Below are 20,177 nucleotides of genomic sequence, written 5' to 3'. Positions count from 1 at the left end.
TAAAGGGTTAAACCATGCTGCTGCTGAGAAGTCAGGATGTTGTTCCAACAACAATAAACTTTATTTTTTATCACAATGAACTCCATACATTTATGTGACCTTTGCAACTTCTTAAAGCGCTTTAATTTGTTTTGTTTTTCTGTCAACTGTTACAACCCAATTCCCAAAAAGTTGTGATGCTGCTAAAACATAAAACAGAATGCAATGATTTGCAAATCCTTTTCTGACCTACATCTAATTAAATACAGTACAAAGACAAGTTATTTAACTGATGCACTTTCTGTAAATATAAACACTCATCCTCAATCTGATGCATTTTGTTTTATCTGCCCTGGTGTTTGGTGCATGGTGCATACACTAAACATATGAAGACGAGACAAAAATAGGCTGGAGAAGTACTACAACAGTGAACATATAATTAACATATGTACAGTGGAAAAAGAATGTACCATGTACATAGAAAAGATAAATGCAATAAATGGAAAAGATACTATACACTACTGTAAAAAAGTCTGTATAAGACAACTTTTAGAATTTGAAGCCATACAGTTTTGTGCACAGTGTCCAAACATATTAACAAGGGGATGTACAAAAGTTAAAGTCCCAATTAAAGCATGTTTTAAAAACACACTTCTATTATGATATTTTATTAAACATCTGCAATCTACAATGTTATTTAGCAGACGCTTTTATCCAAAGCAGCGTACATTTTAGAGATCATACAACACAAGCAAGGATGAAGTCAAGAAACAACACAAGAATAAGCAAGAATAAGTGGCATATATTATGTTGAGTCCTGTTAGGACGTAAGTGCTTGAAGGACGCAAGTGTTGCAAGTGCAGGTTTGTTTGTTTTTGTTTTTTTTGTGTGCTGTGTTGATTGTGTGTGTGAGCCGAACATGTTTTTCCCACACAAAAGTCCTTTCCAGAGGGGGTCCCGGGCCTCGTTGGTGACTGAAAGACTATGTCGGGGACAGGACGGGTCGATCTGATTGTTCCTTCCGGCCTCAGGGTCCTGGGAGCCGTCAGCTCCTGCAGCGATGGCAGATGCAGCCAATTGTTTTCTCCACAGAGCGAATGATACGCTGCAGTCTGTCTTGGCAGTGGCAGCAGCGCACCAGATGATGATGGACTCTGTGATGGCAGGGTAGAAGTCCACCTCATTGTCTTTGGCAGGTTGAACTTCTGCAGCTGTTGCAGGAAGTACATCCTCTGCTGGGCTTGGAGCACGGAGCTCCGAGTTGTTCTGTCCACACCAGGTCATCCGTTGGTCAATCTGTAGGTGGACTTGTCCCCACCAGACACGAGACCAAAGAGGGTGGTGTCATTCACAAACTTCTAGAGCTTGATGGAGTGGTGACTGGAGGTGTAGCTGCTGGTGTACAGGTCACCAAGACCTCCAGTCTCAACAACAGAACAAGTCGTCTGTCAGCACCACACAGAATGACCCACATGAGCTTTTCAATGGTACAGAGAGTGTTTCTGAAAATTGCACACATTCCATTACACATAAACATTCAGTCCACTGTTCGGTTGAACAGTCAGTTGAATTTGTGCTCAGTCAACACTTCTCTAAGGTTAGGGTCAAACAGTTCCTGGTTAGGCTTTAAAAGAGTTTAAACAGTAAATACATTATGTAAATGCTGGAAGTGAAGTAGTTAGGAGGACAATGTGACAACTGCAAGTGACGTAGTTCAGTAAAAACGTGATGCAGGAAGTTAAGAGATGTTTGAATCACACGCTGCTCTTTGGTTTCACATGGGACCCCAACACTGTTCTCCTGGTGAAAGTCCTGGTTTGTTTGACCCGTCCACCTCCCCTCCCTCCCACCTTAACTGACTCTTTGTGATTTATACTCGCCTCGCCCTCATTCACAATGAGGACAGTCTAAAAGATAAACATGGGTCGCATTAAGCTGCTTGTAGAAACAACCTTGCATCTAAAGGGAGGGACAGCCTTGAACAGGCAGAAGACCAGAGGAGAAAGAACACAGCCTGGAGGGGAACCGGTGATGATTGTCCTCAGGTCTGAAATGTGTCTGTCAATGTTGTGTTCACTAGTTGTTTATGCTTTTAAACAGATGGTCATAAACATTCTTTTTTATTTCATGTTTAATAACCTTATTGCTGCACTAGAACCTCCCTTCCTGATGAGCATTGATTCCTTAAGGAGAGAGGAATCAGGATGCATCTCAGGTCACTTTGACACACACTTTGTAGTTCAGTTCATTTGTTTCAGACTGAAGGAAGAAAATTATCCATGGTTGTCTTTTGCTTCATGTCCATATCTACCACTCTGACACCTCCAGTGTCTGCAGGCTGTAACGTTTGTCCTCCTTTATATCTGTCAGCTGCTGCAGACCTGATTCTCCTGCATGACTCCTGCTCAGCTTCAGCTCTTTGAGATGTGAAGTGTTCAACCTCAGAGCCGAGGCCAGATACTCACAGTGTCTCTCTCTGCAGTACGACAACCTGAGAGAGAAAAACACTGGTTTAATACCACAATAATGAAAAGTTGTCTGTTCAGATCATTCACATGGACACCTCATATTATTTAGCTCTGTTTTCTGTTTCTTCCTTCTCCTGCGTTGTACTACAGGGCTCCATCCTAGGCCTGGTTTTATTTTGCATTTAATTCCACTGGGATCTGCTTTAATAAAATACTTTCTTCTATGATTTCTATGCTGACAACATGCAGCTTAACTTACACGTAGTGTCAGTTCCTTTAAGTTTTCTTGAAGATGGATGAGGATTTTTGAGCTTTAGGGCTCGGTCACACATAAGGCTGGAGGATGTCGACCTAAGTAGCACATGACGATATCCACTGTGAAACATCACAATGGACTGTCTGTCATTTTATCATTCGTGACAATCTTTTACCAGAGACGAGTGCATTCCATAGACTGAAGAAATAAGTACAAATCAGTTTGAACAATTTCCTCCTTAATTTTGCATAGATTGGAACTTGGGAACTTTTGGGAAAAAGGGACAGTCCTAATTTCCACCTGACATAGCACTTGCAAAACTTATCCGTACACCAGCAATTCATCACAACACGCCAGCAATTCATCACAGTCTGGAGCTGATCCCAGCTGACACTGGGTGAGAGGCGAGTCGCCAGACTATCGTAGGGCTGACACATAGAGACAGACAATCACGCTCTCATTCACACCTACATGCATGTTTTTTGACTGTGGGCGGAAGCTGGAGTACCTGGTGAGAACCCCCGCTGACACGGGAAGAACATGCAAACTCCACACAGAACATTTCATTCATACATTTTATTCTGATATTCCACAATGAAATGCTCTGTACGTTTGTGAAAAGATACCTGAGGTCCTAGAGAATGTATAAGACATGGAATTTTTGATTGGAAACAGTTTTATTTTAATTCATTTTTAATATAATGTAATATTTTACTCTACAGTCTATATCAAAAGGCATTTCATGCAATTAATATTATTTCCATATTTATCTGGTATTTGGGCCTGGTTGTGCAACACTTTATTCTGAAAATTGAAAACCGACCATGACGCAATTTGATTATTTCACGTGGTGTGTTCATGTCAAATTAACACTTCATCTCCTCTCTGCAGGTAAGAGTTTTATACTGCAAAGTGAGAAAGAATGACAGTAAAGTGTTTTCCTTCATGTCAGCTCGCTCTGAGCAGTTTCAATGAATTTCAGGCGCACTACACATATAGGGGCGGCTGGTTTGACTACAGAGAAGCAAATGATGCGCACTTGACTGCAGCAACCAATCAGGAGGAGGATCAGTGTCCAATGTGTACCTATCCTTTCCGTTGTGATGAATGGCTGTTGTGTTGTGTGAATTGCTGGCGTGTTGTGATGAATTGCTGGCGTGTCATGTGAATTGCTGGCATGTTGTGTGAATTGCTGGCGTGATGTGATTAATTGCTGGCGTGTTGTGATGAATTGCTGGCGTGTTGTGATGAATTGCTGGGCGTATTGTGTGAGTTGCTGGCGTGTTGTGATTAATTGCTGGCGTGATGTGATTAATTGCTGGCGTGTTGTGATTAATTGCTGGCGTGTTGTGATTAATTGCTGGCGTGTTGTGATTAATTGCTGGCGTGTTGTGATTAATTGCTGGCGTGTTGTGATTAATTGCTGGTGTGTTGTGATGAATTGCTGGTGTGTTGTGATGAATTGCTGATGTTTTGTGATGAATTGCTGGTGTGTTGTGATGAATTGCTGATGCGTTGTGTGAATTGCTGGGCGCGTTGTGTGAATTGCTGGTGTGGTTTGCACTTCAGGACCACCGTACAGAATGGCTCAGTTATTGGTCAACTGGTGAAATTATTTTTGGAAGGTTCCTAACTGACTGAAATGACCTGGAAGCATCAAAGTGTCAACCGTGACAAGAGCTGATGGAATTCTCTGAATGCTGTGGAAAGGAGCTACAACACTCCCTCTCTTATTTCCTTTCTGTTGTTAATAAACTTTTTTTTAACAACTCCCGTTCACAAAAACAAACGACCACTTCGTGCCTATCTTGCATAAGTTTTACAATTGTTTTCATACAATCAAACTAATTGGGATTCATGTTGACAATTATGAGTTATTTAGTTTGTTATTTAGTTAATCCTTTGACCGGCTTGTTCAGTTTGATTTATTATTATTATATACAATTAGTTACAGTTAAGAAAAATAAAACCTGTTGGTTTAAAGAGCGGAGACTCTAATATTACGGCTGTTTGCATCACTCGTGTATTTTAATATAGATTTGTTTTTAAATAAAATACTGCCACGGTCTATTATTCTGTCTGTCTGGTGTCATTAACTGTTTATTTCTCACATATTTGGTTTGTACAAGGTGTTGAAAGTTGATTTATTTTTTTAAAACTGGAAACTGTTACAAAAGTTACAGTTTCCAGTTTTTTTTGGGAAATTAGTAACCAGTTATTTTCCTTTGGTTGCAATCGATGGAAAAACATACTCGCCAGAATAAAGAGAATTTTAATATTTGTTGCATTAGTGATATTTAAATATTGCTGATGGATCTGTGAAAAGATTTTTCTCTTTGATATCACATTTCATTATTTAGCTGATGTATAACTGCATGTCATAATGATTAATAATAATCAAAATATAAGGTGACAAAAATCGATGAGTTCACGTTTGGCGACCAAAAGTTGATGCCTGGTCACCGACATGTTTCTCCCCAGTACTTGCTGGGTTTGTAGTTTCTACGTACACACCAACACTCTTCATCACATGTTGGGCTTTGAAGTCACCAGAGATACCACGACAGGAAAGAAAGAACAGTAATGTTTTCCCTGACATGTTTGTGATGCCGGTGGGGTTTGTTGAGAGTGAAGTGAAAGAAGTTAAAGTGACTCTCCTCCTTTTCACCAACAAACATCTACAAAGGTGTGATGCTGCAGTTCATTGACGAAACAGTGAAATAATTGTCCTTTTCAATGTTTAAGAAAAGGCTGAAGACCCTACTCTTTACTGAACACCTTCACTCTTGATCTACACTGACGACTATGACAAGTATCATACTGACCGCTCTTGCGTCCTATGAAGCACTTTTGTCCTAATGGACTCGAACTTAACCCACAGCACTTACTCTGCTATGTTAGACTTCATCCTTGCTTGTGTTGTATTACTCTCATTTGTACGTCGCTTTGGATAAAAGCGTCTGCTAAATTACTTTGTAGAATTGTAGAACTGTAGGTTACCTTATGTAACTCCAGTTCTATAAAGCTATGTGTATAGCTCATCGTCGCTAAATGAAAGAATGTAAAAACAGTTACTGTGGGGAATATAAAGCACAATAAAGTCTGATCATATCCAACAGAGGAGATATCAAAACAACAGTGAGACTCCTGTTAACCCCCGGCCGACTATAACTCAAGCTGAAGGTCTCCTTCAGCACATAACCACATATTAAACGGTAAATCGTCACCTTTAATCTTTGTTTTCGTACAGATTAAACAAACCACTTGTCAGAGGATTTTGATCCCTTTGGATGGAGCCAGACTCGCTGTTTTCCTGTTTCTAGATGTCATGCTAAGATCAGATTTCAGCTTTTTATTTAGCTACAGACATGAAAGTGACGTCAGTCTGAACATCTGACAATAAGCAAGACACATTTCACATTCAACAAACTGTTGAAATGTTTCTTTGTTTCTCCTTCAAGCAGAATAATACTCAGTTTATTCATGGCTATATTTGACCTTCTGGCTGCTAACTGAACTGTAACATCTGTATCCCACTTAAATGTACATCTGCTTCTTCAGAGGAGCCAAACAACAAACTGGAACATGTTGGCAGTTTGAAGGTTGAGTGTGACTAACAAGGACATGAAAATTAAATATTAAGCTCAATAAATAATATCACACAAAGCTGCGTCCAGGAAAGAAAGAATTACAGAAAATAATCTGAAGTTTGATGGAAAAAAACAAACAGCAAATCATTGAGAAGTCCTACCTCAGTATCTCCAGTGTACACTGGGGTTCCTTCAGCCAATCAGAAAGCAGCTCCACCCCCTGGTCTTCCAGTTGGTTCACTCTCAGGTCGAGCTCTTTGAGAGCAGAGGAGGCTCTGAGGTCAGAGGTCAAAGACCGGCAGCTCTCTGCTGATAACCTGCAGGAGTCCAGGCTGGAAGGAGACATTTAAACTCAGTTTACACATCAGAGTTTTCATTGGTTCAAACTTCTTTCTGAAAGTGTATAAAAATAAAATACAATTTAAAAATATTTATTAAATAGATAATAACACACTATAACGTATCGGTACCGTTTCACTCACAGACCACCCCATAGATTTTATATTACTTTGGCCACTAGGTGACGTTGTTTCCCCATATAAGAGATTTGTTAATTGACATAATGTTTTCCTGTGAAATTGAAGAACTCCTGATTAGAAGTGGTTAAATGAGTTGAATGCATGTTGTACCATTAAAAATGACTAATGTATATGCATTTTGGGAAAAAAAAAACTGACAGTGCCGTTTGGCTTTACTGAGGGAGCAAGTGTGCAGGAGGGATAAAAAGGTCAGAGGGCAACTAATGTTTAACGTCTTCTGCAGGAGCAAATACAAATCGGAAACAATCTACTTGGTCGTCCTCTGTTAGCCCCTCATACACACCTGTTACATTAGCCACCTGTCAATCAAAGGTAGCCACACCCCGAATCATACCCTGCTTTATCATCTGTTTTCTTCTAAATGGGACCAATACTCACACATTTACATCAGATTGTCTTGAGAACTTGAAACTAAAGATTGAGCCCAGAATTTTTTCTGAGGTAATAAATCAGGTGAGAAGTCATCTCAATTTTCTTCAGAGAGTGATAATGACCACAATACTCACTTCAGTGTCTGCAGTCGACAACGTGGATCTGCCAAGAACTCACAAAGGTCTCTGACATCACTGTCCATGAGGTCATTTTCTGACAGATCCAGGACTCTCAGGTGGGCGGGGTTTGACTTCAGACTGGAAGTCAGAGCAGCAAAGCCTCTCTTTGTTAACTTACAGGAAGCCAGTCTGTTGGGAGAAACAGTTTAACTTATAGGAGGTAACATGCAGTGGCAGCTCCAGACCCTGACCTTTGACCCCGTGGCTGAGCTGCAGTCTGAGTCTAACTAACAATAAGTGATCTAAAATTAAAAATTCATCAATTATATTATGAACTATGGAGGCCGGGAGGTGACATGACTGAAATGTTTTTATAACTGTCACATGCACTTTAGTAACGTGGCGCCCGGTGGCGCCCCCTGCCTGCAGCATGTCACAGTTCTTAACAGTGTGTTGAACTTCTTGTCAGGATACTGTGGCTGGGTGGTTACTGCGACACATTTCTGTAAGGATCACCAGTACTGGCAGAGTAGAACCCAAAAGCACGACACAGAGACAGTAAATCAGCGGAAACTCAGTTTACCTAAATGTTCAGGAAAAAGGGTCAAAACCGGGAGATCAGTCCAAACAGGCAAACAAATCCGACAAGGGGCAGGCAGGAATCCAAAATCCAATAAACAGGCAGGTTAAGAACAGGTAGATCAGGCAAAAACAGACAAGAGAACGCTGGAAGGCTTGGTGAAACACAAGACCATCTGGCAGAGAACAAGTGGAAGTGGACCAGTATAAATACAGCGGAACTAATGAGGGAATGGCCTGCAGGTGATGAGATGAGCAGGGAAACCAGGTGAAGGGAATGAACTGATTAACTGGCAGGTGGGAGTGGCAGAATCTGAAATAACAGGGGAGTTAATGATATGGCATGAAAACAAAATTAACTGAATATAACTAAGAGTTGCTGGAAACCCTGACACCTTTCACCTGGAGACCGGGGTTTGAGATGTCTCAGAACACTACGCACATCTAAGAAGGTTCATCGTTTAGGTAAAAAATAAATATATTTTTTAAAATACATGTGTATGTAACATGAAGCATATTAACATTTCAGACCCGTTCTGTATGAATATTATTTCATTAATATTTCTAAATGTGCTTTTAGTTTCAACTTTTACCTTATGGAATCAGGGCGGTACATTCAAACCAACATGTAGTAGTTATATCACACTTGATACAATGTAGACAATCTTTTCAATGAAAATGTAAATGACAGCTGTCAGCACATAAAACCAGCAATCTGTTGATCTTTACTCATCAAGACTTGATGGACTGCTGAAAAAGGAAAGAAAATTAAATAAAAATTTGAGTCAAACTGTGACCACAGAATCAAGAGTCTGATCAAATTATTAGATCAGATTGAGATTGACACATCTCAAACCCCGGTCTCCAGGTGAAAGGTGTCGGAGTAACTACCAGCCACAGTATCTTGACAAGAACAACAGTTCAGCACACTGTCAAAAACTGTGACATGCTGCAGGCAGGGGGCGCCACCGGGCGCCACGTTACTAAAGCATGTGTAGGATTTTAAAAATAAAGCGTTCATGTCACCTCCTGGGCTCCGTAATTTACAGAACAGAATTACAGAAAACTGTCTTCAGAAGTCTCACCTCAGTATCTCTAGTGTACACTGGCGTTTCTTCAGCCAATCAGAAAGCAGCTTCACCCCCTGGTCCTTCAGGTGGTTCCGGCTCAGGTCGAGCTCTTTGAGAGCAGAAGAGGCTCTGAGGTCAGAGGTCAAAGGCCGCCAGCTCTCTGCTGGTAAGCTGCAGGACTTCAGGCTGGAAGGAGACATTTAAACTCAGTTTACACGTCAGAGTTTTTAGTTTGGTTCTAACTTCTTTTCTGAAAGCGATAAAAATAAAATACAATTAAAAAATATTTAATAAATAGTTTATAACACACAGACCGCCCTACAGACTTTATATTACTTTGGCCACTAGGTGGCATCGTTCCCTGTATAGTTTTAAGAAATTTGTTAATTGAAAAGACAGTGTTTTCCTGTAAAATTGAAGAACTCCTGATTAGAAGTAGTGAAATTAGTTGAATGCATGTTATTATCTTAACATGACCAATGTAAATGCATTTTGGAAAAATATAACTGACAGTGCCGTTTGGCTTTACTGAGGGAGCAAGTGTGCAGGAGGGAAAATGTTCAGAAGGTAACTAATGTTGTTTAAATTCGTCTGCGGGAGCAAATAAAAATGGGAAACATTCTACTGGGTCGCCATCTTTTAGCCCTTCACACACACCTGTTACATTAGCCAGCTGTCAATCAAAGGTAGCCACGCCCCGAATCATACCCTGCTTTATCATCTATTTTCTTCTAAATGGGAGAGATTGAGACCAGAATGTTTTCTAAAGTAATACATCAGGTGAGAAGTCGACTCAGTTTGTACCAATAGCCATTGTTGTTCTCTACCGCCCACCTGGTCCTTTGGGAGAATCTCTGGAGTAGGTTGATGTCCTCCTTTCAAACTTCCCTGGAGATAGCCAGGGAAATCTGAAGACTTGTTCTTCTCGGCGACTACAACATCCAGCTCGAGAAGTCCCCTTACTGCTTCTACTCTCCTCCTTGGCTCTGATGCTCACTCCAACACCACCTACTCATAAAGCCGGCCAGCACCTTGATTTCATATTCACCAGGAATATTTACACCAGAAGCTTTACTCCATCTTCATCAACCTCCTGGTCCCACCAACCCCCCCTCCTACCGAGCCATTTCGTCAAGTATTTCTTTGGAAAGATTGAGGACATACGCTCGTCATTTACCCATCCAGTCTTACAACCCGCCTCTCCTCCTTCCTTGTCATCATCTCCCACCCTCTCAGCTTTCACTTCATTGTCTCCTCCTCAAGTGCTTAGCCTTGTAACCTCTGCCCGTCCTACCACTTGTCAGCTGGATCCCATTCCTTCCCACCTCTTCCAGTCTATTGCTCCAGACCTCCTTCCGTTCCTCTCCCATCTAATCAACACTTCCTTGAATACTGGCTGTTTTCCTTACTCTCTGAAGGAAGGGTGAGCCCTCTCCTAAAGAAATCCACCCTTGACCCATATTTAGTGGACAACTACAGACCTGTCTCTCTCCTGCCGTTCCTCTCCAAAACTCTGGAACGGGCTATCTTTACTCAATTCTCCTCCCATCTTCATGGGAACAATCTCCTTGACCTTCACCAGTCTGGTTTTAAGAAGGGCCACTCAACAGAGACTGCCCATCTTGCTGTGAACGAACAGCTTCACAATGCGAAAGCGGCCTCTCTCTCATCTGTGGTGGTCCTACTTGACCTTTCTGGGGCTTATGATTCTGTTGACCATCAGATTCTCCTCTCCACCCTTTCACCACTTTCGATTATCTGGCTCTGCCCTCTCTCTATTCAAGTCCTATCTCAAGGACTACACCTTCTGTGTGACTTGCGAGGATTCTGTGGCAGGGAATGGCTCTCCCACCACTGACCTCCTAGTTACTGGTGGCTGCGAGGATATGCTTCAAGACTCTGGCACTGGCGTACTCCACTGCAAATGGTTCAGGCCAAGCTTACATCCAGGATCTTGTCAAACCCTAAACTCCTGCCCCTCCTCTCTGATCTGCATCAGCCAAACAGCTGGCGACTCCCACTTCCAGATTTTTCTCTGTACTGGCACCTGAATGGTGGAAAGAGCTCCCCACTGATGTCAGAACCTCAGACAGCCTAAACATCTTCTGCCGTAGGCCGAAGACCTATCTCTTCCAACAACATCTCGGTTAAGTCATGGTTGTCTAATTTAAAAAACAACAACAATGCACTTCTTCTTTAGTGTATAGCACTCCTGTAGAGATTACTTTTGGCTCTTAGAAGTTATGTATTTACTTGATTCCTGTGGTCTGAGGCTTGTACCACCAGGTTGAATGCACTAATCATTTGGACAAAAGTCAGACATGTAATGTAATGTAATGTATTGAGATAGAGAGGACCAGATGGTGGCGCCCCTGCTGGATGTTTGATAGATTGTAGGCTAAAGGCACTTCCTGTTTGTTTCACTGGCCAGACCAGGAGGTTGCTGCGTGGTATCAATACACACTATTTAAAAAGTCATGTGTGTACAACAACATTGTAATGTGCTACAAACCATTTATTAATAATAACCTAAATAGAAAATGGCCTCAAACACCTGAAAATTGTCTCTGCACACCTGAATGTGTGACTGCATTTTATAAAGCATTTATTCAAAGTGTGATAATGACCACAATACTCACTTCAGTGTCTGCAGTCGACAACGTGGATCTGCCAAGAACTCATAAAGGTCTCTGACATCACTGTCCTTGAGGTCATTTCTTGACAGATCCAGGACTCTCAGGTGGGCGGGGTTTGACTTCAGACTGGAAGTCAGAGCAGCAAAGCCTCTCTCTGTATACTGACAAAGATCCAGTCTGCTGGGACAAACACTTTTAACTTATAGGAGGTAACATGTAGTGGCAGCTCCAGACCCTGACTGTGGCTGAGCAGCAGCTGCAGTCTGAGTCTAACAAAGAAATTATTCTAAATAAAAAAAATACATCAATTATATAATTTACTAAGGAGGCCAGAAGGTGACATGCAGGGGCGGATCTATGATTGACAGATCGACAGCTTGCCCACCCAGTAAGATTCATGAAAAAAAAAAAAAAAAAAATTTTTTTTATTATAATTCATACGAATTATCATAGACTCTGCTCTCCTTCTCTCCCTCTTTTTTCACTATCACGTCTTAACAGTGAATTTGATCCTTTCATGTACGTAGATATCATTTACAGTCATAGGCGCCGATCCCGTGGGTGCTCCGGTGCTCGAGCACCCACTGAAAAGGTTGAGCACCGACTGGGCAGGGACGGCGCTACACCGGGGCTAGGGGGTGCTATCCCCGTCAAAAATCATCATCTCACGACTTTCAGTTTGAAGAGAGTAGACTGGGGCATAACAGTGCTGTGAATTAATAAGTGTGTGTATGGTGAATAAAAACGTGTAAGTCCCATCGTTGTGTGGCCATGATATGATATGCGCATCAGTGCTTGTATAGCCGGTTCAGTGTCACAGCACCATGGACAGCGCTGTTTGTGCGTATTCAGACAGACTCAGGGAAACCGGCAACCGGTGGTGGGAGAGTGCGGTAGAGGGGGGGTGAGGGGGGCTGAGGTGTGTTGCCGTGGGCGTGTCTATACCTGCTGAATGTAACCGCTGTGAAACAATCACGAAATAACGTTTTATTTCTCTGGTTAATAACAGCTTTATCGAGGCCGGCGCTCGCTCTCTGTTGTTGTTACTCTATGTCTCTCTACCAAAGCTCTCTCTCTCTCTCTCTCTCTCTCTCTCTCTCTCTCTCTCTCTCTAATCATCGGACACAATTAAACTTCTTCGTGTCATTATTTTGCGGTGTAAATTGCGAGTCGGACTCAGATTTATAAGATATTTGTGTGTGTACAGGTGCTGTGCGATCGATAGACAGAGACCGTGTCACTCAATTTAATCTTCTAAATAAAACTTTCGGTCCGAATTCAATTTTCCCTCTATTGACGTAAACGACGTGAAGTGAGGAGAGAGAGAGAGATGGGCGGCGGCTCCTTCCCGACCCAGGACCTTCTCTCTCCCTCTGACCCGCCGGAATAGAACAGCACCGTCTCGGTGTTCCGAGTTCCTCAAAACAGGCTCTATATCATGATTTCAATTCTTTGTAAAATCAGATGTTCAGAAGCAGTGAGCACCCCTATATAGTCAGAATTATATGATCTTTATATGATTGTATTTATTTAATTTGGGCACCCACGGGCAAAAATATAAATCGGCGCCCATGTTTACAGTGGTCCGACAGATTTTTTTTTTTAGCTTTAAAAAATAATCAGGCCCACCCAGATGTTTGCAGGCCTACCCATTAGCTACGTTCTGGCTCCGCCACTGGTGACATGACTAAAATTCTTTCTATAACTGTCACATGCACTTTAGTAACGTAGTACCCGGTGGCGCCCCCTGCCTGCAGCATGTCAGAGTTTTTAACAGTGTATTGAGCTGTTGTTCTTGTCAGGATACTGTGGCTGGGTGGTTACTCCGTGCTACGGCCCCAGCTGTATAGTTTATGGTTGTGCGTGTGTCTGTGTGCATGCATGCGTGTGTGTGTTTGTTCCCTCCCCTCAGGCTGCTGGTGAAGGATGATTGGAGCTTCCGGCAACCACGGGAGCCAATCAGATTATGCAATTAGTCGTCCACAAGTTTCAAAAGGCTGGCTGGAGCTTCAGTAGAGGAAGCTGTGTTGCCTGTGCTCTGCCTCGTTCTATTGTATATTGTGATTAGTTGTGGTTGTTCTTGTTAGTTTCTGTGTAACAGAACTGACAACAACTGACAACAACTGACCCTGTTTTTTGTTGTTATTTTATTTTGTTAAACCTTTAGCCTGAAGGGTCCCTTGTTTGTACATATATCTTACTGCTATTTTATTTCTTAATAAAAACATCTCTGTTAAATCCATCACATCTGGTTTATGTTACCTCCTTTTACCCCTTTAAGAGCTGGTGGACGAAACACTCCGACACCTTTCACCTGGAGACCGGGCTTTGAAGTGTGTCAGAACACTACGCACATCTGGGAAAGTTCATTATTTTGGTAAAAAAAAAGACATTTTTGAAAATATATGTGTCAGTCATGAAGCATATTAACATTTCAGATATGTTTTTAAAATATATTAATTCCTAAATATTTCTAAAAATGCTTTTAGTTTCAACTTTTACCTTATGGAATCAGGGAGGTACATTCAAACCAACATGTGGTGCCTATATCACACTTGATACAATGTAGACAATCTTTTTTAATGAAAATTAAAATATGATTGACAGCTTTCAGCACATGAAACCAGCAATATGTTTATCTTTACTCATCAAGACTTGGACTGCTGAAAAAAACAAACTTTAAATTAAAAAATGAGTCAAACTGTGACCGCAGAATCAAGAGTCTGATCAAATTATTAGATCAGATTGAGATATACACATCTCAAACCCAGGTCTCCAGGTGAAAGGTGTCGGAGTAACTACCAGCCACAGTATCTTGACAAGAACAACAGTTCAGCACACTGTCAAAAACTGTGACATGCTGCAGGCAGGCACGTTACTAAAGCATGTGTACGATTTTTAAAAACATTCATGACACCTCCTGTGCTTCGTAATTTACAGAACAAAATTACAGTCTGTCTTCACTGTAACTGTCTTCAGAAGTCTCACCTCAGTATATCCAGTGCACACTGGGGTTTCTTCAGCCAATCAGAAAGCAGCTCCACCCCCTGGTTCATCAGGTAGTTACAGCTCAGGTCGAGCTCTTTGAGAGCAGAGGAAGCTCTGAGGTCAGAGGTCAAAGACCGGCAGCTCTCAGCTGGTAAAAAGCAGGAGTTCAGGCTGGAAGGAGACATGTAAACTCAGTTTTAAATATGTCTTCATAAGACAAGTTAGAATAATGACAACTCTGTATTAACAAACTATTTAAAAAGTCGTCATGTGTGTATAACAACAATATAATGTGTTACAAACTATTTATAAATAGTAATCTAAATAGAGGAGTTTTAGTGTGAAAATGGCCTCAAACACCTTAAAACTGTCTCTGCACACCTGAATGTGTGACAGCATTTTATAAAGCTTTTATTCAAAGTGTGATAATGACCACAATACTCACTTCAGTGTCTGCAGTCGACAACGTGGATCTGCCAAGAACTCACAAAGGTCTCTGACATCACTGTCTCTAAGGTAACTTCCTGTCAGATCCAGGACTCTCAGGTGGGCGGGGTTTGACTTCAGACTGGAAGTCAGAGCAGCAAAGCCTCTCTTTGTAAACAAACAGCGACCCAGTCTGTTGGGAGAAACAGTTTAACTTGAACTTTTCCAACATATGAGTCAGGGATACATCAGCTAATTCTGTTGTCATTTCACTCAGCTGGCACCTGACCTGATGCACTTATAAAAGGACAAAATTAGTTTCATTACTTTTTAGTTTTAGCTTTGCAGATTTTGACTGACACGTTTCAAGAAGTGATGGAATAGGTGAGGCCCGATTCTCATCTATATAAACGATTGACTCACTGTCCTGGAAATCACAGAGCGCTCAGAAAATTCCGTCTTTTAGCATCTGTCTGAAGATCAGCAAAGTTTCTCTTCAAGAAAAGTGAGTCAATACTAATTGAATCTACTCTATGTTCCTGGTATCATACATCACCAAACACACACATCTGGATGTTCATACCTGAGTGTTTGGAGTTTGCAGTCTGGACTTTTTAGACCTTCAGAGAGCTGCTTCAGTCCAGAGTCCTGCAGTCTGTTTCTGCTCAGGTCTAACTCCTCCAGACCAGAAGACTTCAAGCTGAGAACTGATGAAATATTTCTGCAACTTCTGTCTGTGAGGTTACAGTCACTCAACCTGAAGTAAAAAACAAAATGATTGTTAATATTGAGCAAACATCCCTCTCTGTCCTTCTGCAGATTAAGGTCTGTTGGGTTCCTTGAGGTCTGATACTTACAAAGCTGTCTTTGATGCTTTGAGCACTGGCAGCAGCCTCTCCAGAGCTTCATCTGATCTGTGGTATTTCTTCAGGTCAAAGACATCCAGGTCATCATTGGAAACGAGCAGCTGGAAGACCAGAGCTGACCAGTGTTCAGGTAACAGCTTACTAGCATCTCCTGAGCTCAGATAAAGTTGGACTTGCTCGACCAGAGACCGGTCACCCAACTCATTCAAACAATGGAACAGATTGATGCTCTTGTTGATGTTGGACAGCTTCTTGATCTTCTCGTGAATGTAGTCGATTGTCTTCTTGTTGCTCTGTTGAAGAATTCCTTTGAATCCCATTTTTTCCTGAAGAAGCTTCTGACTTTTATCCTGTGACAGGCCGAGCAGGAAACGCAGGAACAAGTCCCATTGTCCCAGATTGTTGTCCAAAGCCAGATCCACTGCGCTCTTCTGTAGGGAGAAGAGAGGAAACTGTGCTTCATCTGTCATATCTGTCAGGTTGGTCAGCCGATTTTCTCCCCTATCTATTAAGGTCTGTAAGACATACAGAGCTGCAAGAAACTCATGAACACTTAAATGTATGAAAGAGTAAATCTCTTGTTTGTAAAGTCCATACTGTTTTCTGAGGATCTCTGTACAAACTCCTGAAAAAACTGCAGCTTGTTTCAAGTCAATCTCACACTTTTCTATGTCTTCTTTCTTGAAGATGATGTTGCCCTTCTGTAGCTGTTCAAATGCCAGCTTTCCCAATTTCATGATGACTTCTTTGTCCGATTCACTTTCCTGATAATCCTTCTGGTGTTTCAGCTCCGTCTGGATGATCAGGAAGTGTGTGTACATTTCAGTCAGAGTGTTTGGCAACTCACCTTTGTGAGTTTCTGTTAAGAGACTCTGGAGAGTCGAGGCTGAAATCCAACAGAAGACTGGGATGTGGCACATGATGTAGAGACTTCTCAGTGGCTTTGACTGAAGATGATTGAGTATCTTCTGAGACATGTTTTTGTCAGTAACTTTCTTCTGAAAGTACTCCTTCTTCTGGTCATCGTTGAAGCCTCGTACCTCGGTCACTCTGTTGAAGACCTCAGGAGGAATCTTAGTGGATGCAGCTGGTCTACTTGTGATCCAGATCGAGGCTTTGTGCAGCAGGTTCCCTGAGATTAAGTTTGTAAGCAGGACGTCTAATGTTGTGAGCTTTGTAACATCGCGGCACGTCTCATTTTTCTTGAAATCCAGAGGTAACTGGCTTTCATCAAGGCCATCAAAGATGAACAGAACACTTGAACTGTTGTAGTCTGATGGTTCCAAATCATCTACTTCTTTGAAATGGGAACTAATTAATGACAAAAGAGAACAGTCCTCTTTTATTAAATTCAAGTCTCTGAATGTGAATGGAAATAGAAAGTCAGTAGTTTGGTTGGCTTCTCCGGTCGCCCAGTCCTGAGTGAATTTCTGCACAGCTACCGACTTTCCAATGCCAGCGATTCCCTTCGTCAGAACTCTCTGAGGAGGGCTTTCTTCTTCTGGTAAAGGTTTAAAAATGTCACTGAGCTGGATGTTCTTCTCCTCACTCAAAGGCCTTTTGCATTCTAGTTCGATCACTTCATGTTCACTATGAACCTCCCCGCTGCCTCCTCTTGTGATGTAAAGCTCTGTATAGATCTTGTTTAAAGGGGTCGAACATCCTTCGTCCTTTGTTCCCTGAGATAGATCCTTCGTTCGATTTTCAATCAAAATTTTCAGTGCAGCTCGGCAACTTTGGATTTTTGCTAAAAGATGAATAAAAATCATGTTTACATTATAGTTTGAAAGAAAAGCAGGTATGTGTGTTACGTTTTCGGACAAATTTAAAAGGACAAAAGCTAAGAACTCAACATGATCCAGTCTGGGTACAGACTGAAGTCCTGGTTTTGGCTCAGATCCACATCTAATTGGACAGATCTCTGATTCATATAAATGTCAGAAAATTTTCTGAATGAACCAAACCAGGCTCCAGAAAAATGGTTAAAAAATATCTGATTGATTTTAGATTGATAGACCAACAAGATGTGAAGATGAAGGTAAGGTAGCAAGATTCAAGTCAACTCTCTTTTAGGAAGCAAAACATCATGTCATCACCAGAAAACTTTCATAATATTTAGTCCCATTGGGTTTTATACCATAAGTAAGGCAACTTTTTTATCATGTGGGTGTCAAAAAATCAGTTTAACATATTGCATATATTAACAGTCTTCAGACAGCACAATACCTTCAATTTGGTCAGAAATGGCTTCAGTGTTGTCTGTCCTGGGAGACCGAACTGAAAGACCACACACAACATCTTTTGAGAAAGGCTAAATATTTAAAGGAATATGGGTGATTATAATCCAAGATGGTACATAATTAAACACAAATATGGCATTTACTTGATTTATGAAATGAGGGGAAGCATTTACCATATGTGTTGTTGACAGTGATGTTTATATCCCGTGCAAGAACATCTTTAAGCCGAGGTGATTGGACGACACCTCCAGACTGGGCACGAGTTTGAGCTGTTTGAGAATAGACAAATACACCCAAGTTGTCAACATGTGAACTCTGTTCACTGTGCCTTCAGAGATTCGGTTTTGTTAGCGCTGATTTCTTAGAACTGAAAAATGACAAACAAAATTAGCTTAATGAAAATGTGATACATGGGACACATTTAAATTTAAAGTGACCAGACAATACTTATGGACTTTCCTTGATCCTTGATCCAGGTCTAAGAGGATAAATATGTTTGTTGAAATGGTTCCAAGTTAAAAATGTGGGCAAAGTAGAAAACTGAATCAGCTGTTTGCTGCCAATTTCATCAGTTGGATGTATCTAAACTCTGCCTCAGAATAAAGTCATTTAAAAACAATTCCCTGTTTCCTTTTTTCAGGAGTCTTTGAAGTAAACTGTTTCTGAAGCTTTTTATTGTTTTGTTTTTTTGTTTCATCATGGTAGCTGTGTTGTCAGGACCATCAACTTCTGGTAGGGTAACCAAAGGCCAACAATAGGGAAACCAGGACTCTGTCCTGGGTCAGGCCTGGGAGGGGGGTGATCACCTGATAACTAGACCTACACCCATGAGTCCCAGTTGGACCCAGCCTGAAGAAATGACATACAGTGCCTTGTGGGCTCACCATTCATACTGATAGGGTTGGCAAATAAAAACAACTTGATATACACTGTTAGACATTTTATTGTATTTTTACAACAACCAATTTACAGTACCTTTAGTGTAATGTTTACAGTAAAACAGCTCTGCTTTACAGTATTGCTATACTGTAATTGTGGTTTACAGTGTGATACTGTATTTGTGTTTTATAATGTACTGGAATCATGATTTAAAGTACAATACTGTAATCATACTTTATTGTCCGTTTGATTACATTATGAGACTGTGATTGTATTGTAAAGTAATTTAATTTTGAAGTTTGATACTGTTATTGTGTTTTCATAACATATTCGTATTGCGGCAAACCTAAGAACAGGTTTACTGAATTTAATATGAGAATAGACTGTATTATTAACAATTACATTTCAAAAGAGATCTCTAAGTCTGAGTACAGCGAAGCAAAGACACTTGACAGATGTATAGAAAGCAAATCAGTTTATTTTCAATGGCTCAAAAGATCAAAGTCACAAAAGTCAGTGGCTTAAAAGGAATCTTCAGACAATATAATATTATATTAAACCATACACAACAGAATACACCACATGTCACAAACTTTTGTATAACTCATATTCATCTGCAGGCATTCTGACAGTGTGTAGCATAAGAATCTCTTAAAACCTTTTTGAAAATGATTTCTTAAAAACTGTGTATAAATTTAGATCGTCAAGAATCTATCAGTACACGTTATACAACAAACAGCAACAAAGAGTACTACGTTTTAAAGGACATTTTAAAAGGACACATCTTTACCTTATTAGCCTCATTTGAATATATTGCAATTGTATTGCCACTGTAATTACGTATAGTAAGAATTGAATGTGTTTATATCAAGAAATACTGTGAAATGCAATGTGCTACCTTAATTTATAATTTTCTCAAGAGAAAACATCATCTCCTTTTAGCCAATATATTGCTGCAGGCTGAGCATTATTTTATATACACATTGGAAAAGAAATCTAAATGGCACCGCACAACACAATCACAGCCTAAAATGCTAGATGATAACCAGAGGACAGATGCAATTTTGGTGAAGTCTCTTATTGGAAACACTGACATTTAGTCCTGCAAATACCCAGTAGTAAGAAAGTATTTCTAGTTGTATATAACTTTACATGCCCAAGGTGTCAGCC

At 40.9% G+C, this 20,177-nt stretch overlaps 1 protein-coding gene across 1 annotated transcript; it reads right to left on the bottom strand.

The window, feature by feature from the left end:
* Nucleotides 1-2: 2 nt before the first annotated feature.
* Nucleotides 3-19,019, bottom strand: LOC131971372 (NACHT, LRR and PYD domains-containing protein 12-like). Its single transcript, XM_059332796.1, has 11 exons — nucleotides 19,013-19,019; nucleotides 18,302-18,397; nucleotides 15,880-17,635; nucleotides 15,606-15,779; nucleotides 15,042-15,215; nucleotides 14,597-14,767; nucleotides 11,612-11,785; nucleotides 8,988-9,158; nucleotides 7,339-7,512; nucleotides 6,455-6,625; nucleotides 3-2,470 (listed from the first exon to the last, which is right to left on the bottom strand). Exons 1-11 carry the CDS (start codon nucleotides 19,017-19,019, stop codon nucleotides 2,287-2,289), a joined length of 3,252 nt encoding a protein of 1,083 aa, XP_059188779.1. The 3' UTR covers nucleotides 3-2,286.
* Between the last annotated feature and the right edge of the window lie 1,158 nt (nucleotides 19,020-20,177).

Source organism: Centropristis striata, chromosome 1, assembly GCF_030273125.1.
Source record: "Centropristis striata isolate RG_2023a ecotype Rhode Island chromosome 1, C.striata_1.0, whole genome shotgun sequence".
NCBI lineage: Eukaryota > Metazoa > Chordata > Actinopteri > Perciformes > Serranidae > Centropristis > Centropristis striata.
This window is presented reverse-complemented; position numbering and strand designations above follow the sequence as displayed.

Bases quoted from the DNA above. Each gene is read 5' to 3' on its own strand.
- LOC131971372 (XM_059332796.1), bottom strand. The intron at 17,636-18,301 runs GTAAATGCTTCC...TTCATCTTTTAG, and splicing joins CACTGTCAACAACACATATG to CAAAAATCCAAAGTTGCCGA. The intron at 9,159-11,611 runs GTGAGTATTGTG...GTCTCCTTCCAG, and splicing joins TGTCGACTGCAGACACTGAA to CCTGAAGTCCTGCAGCTTAC.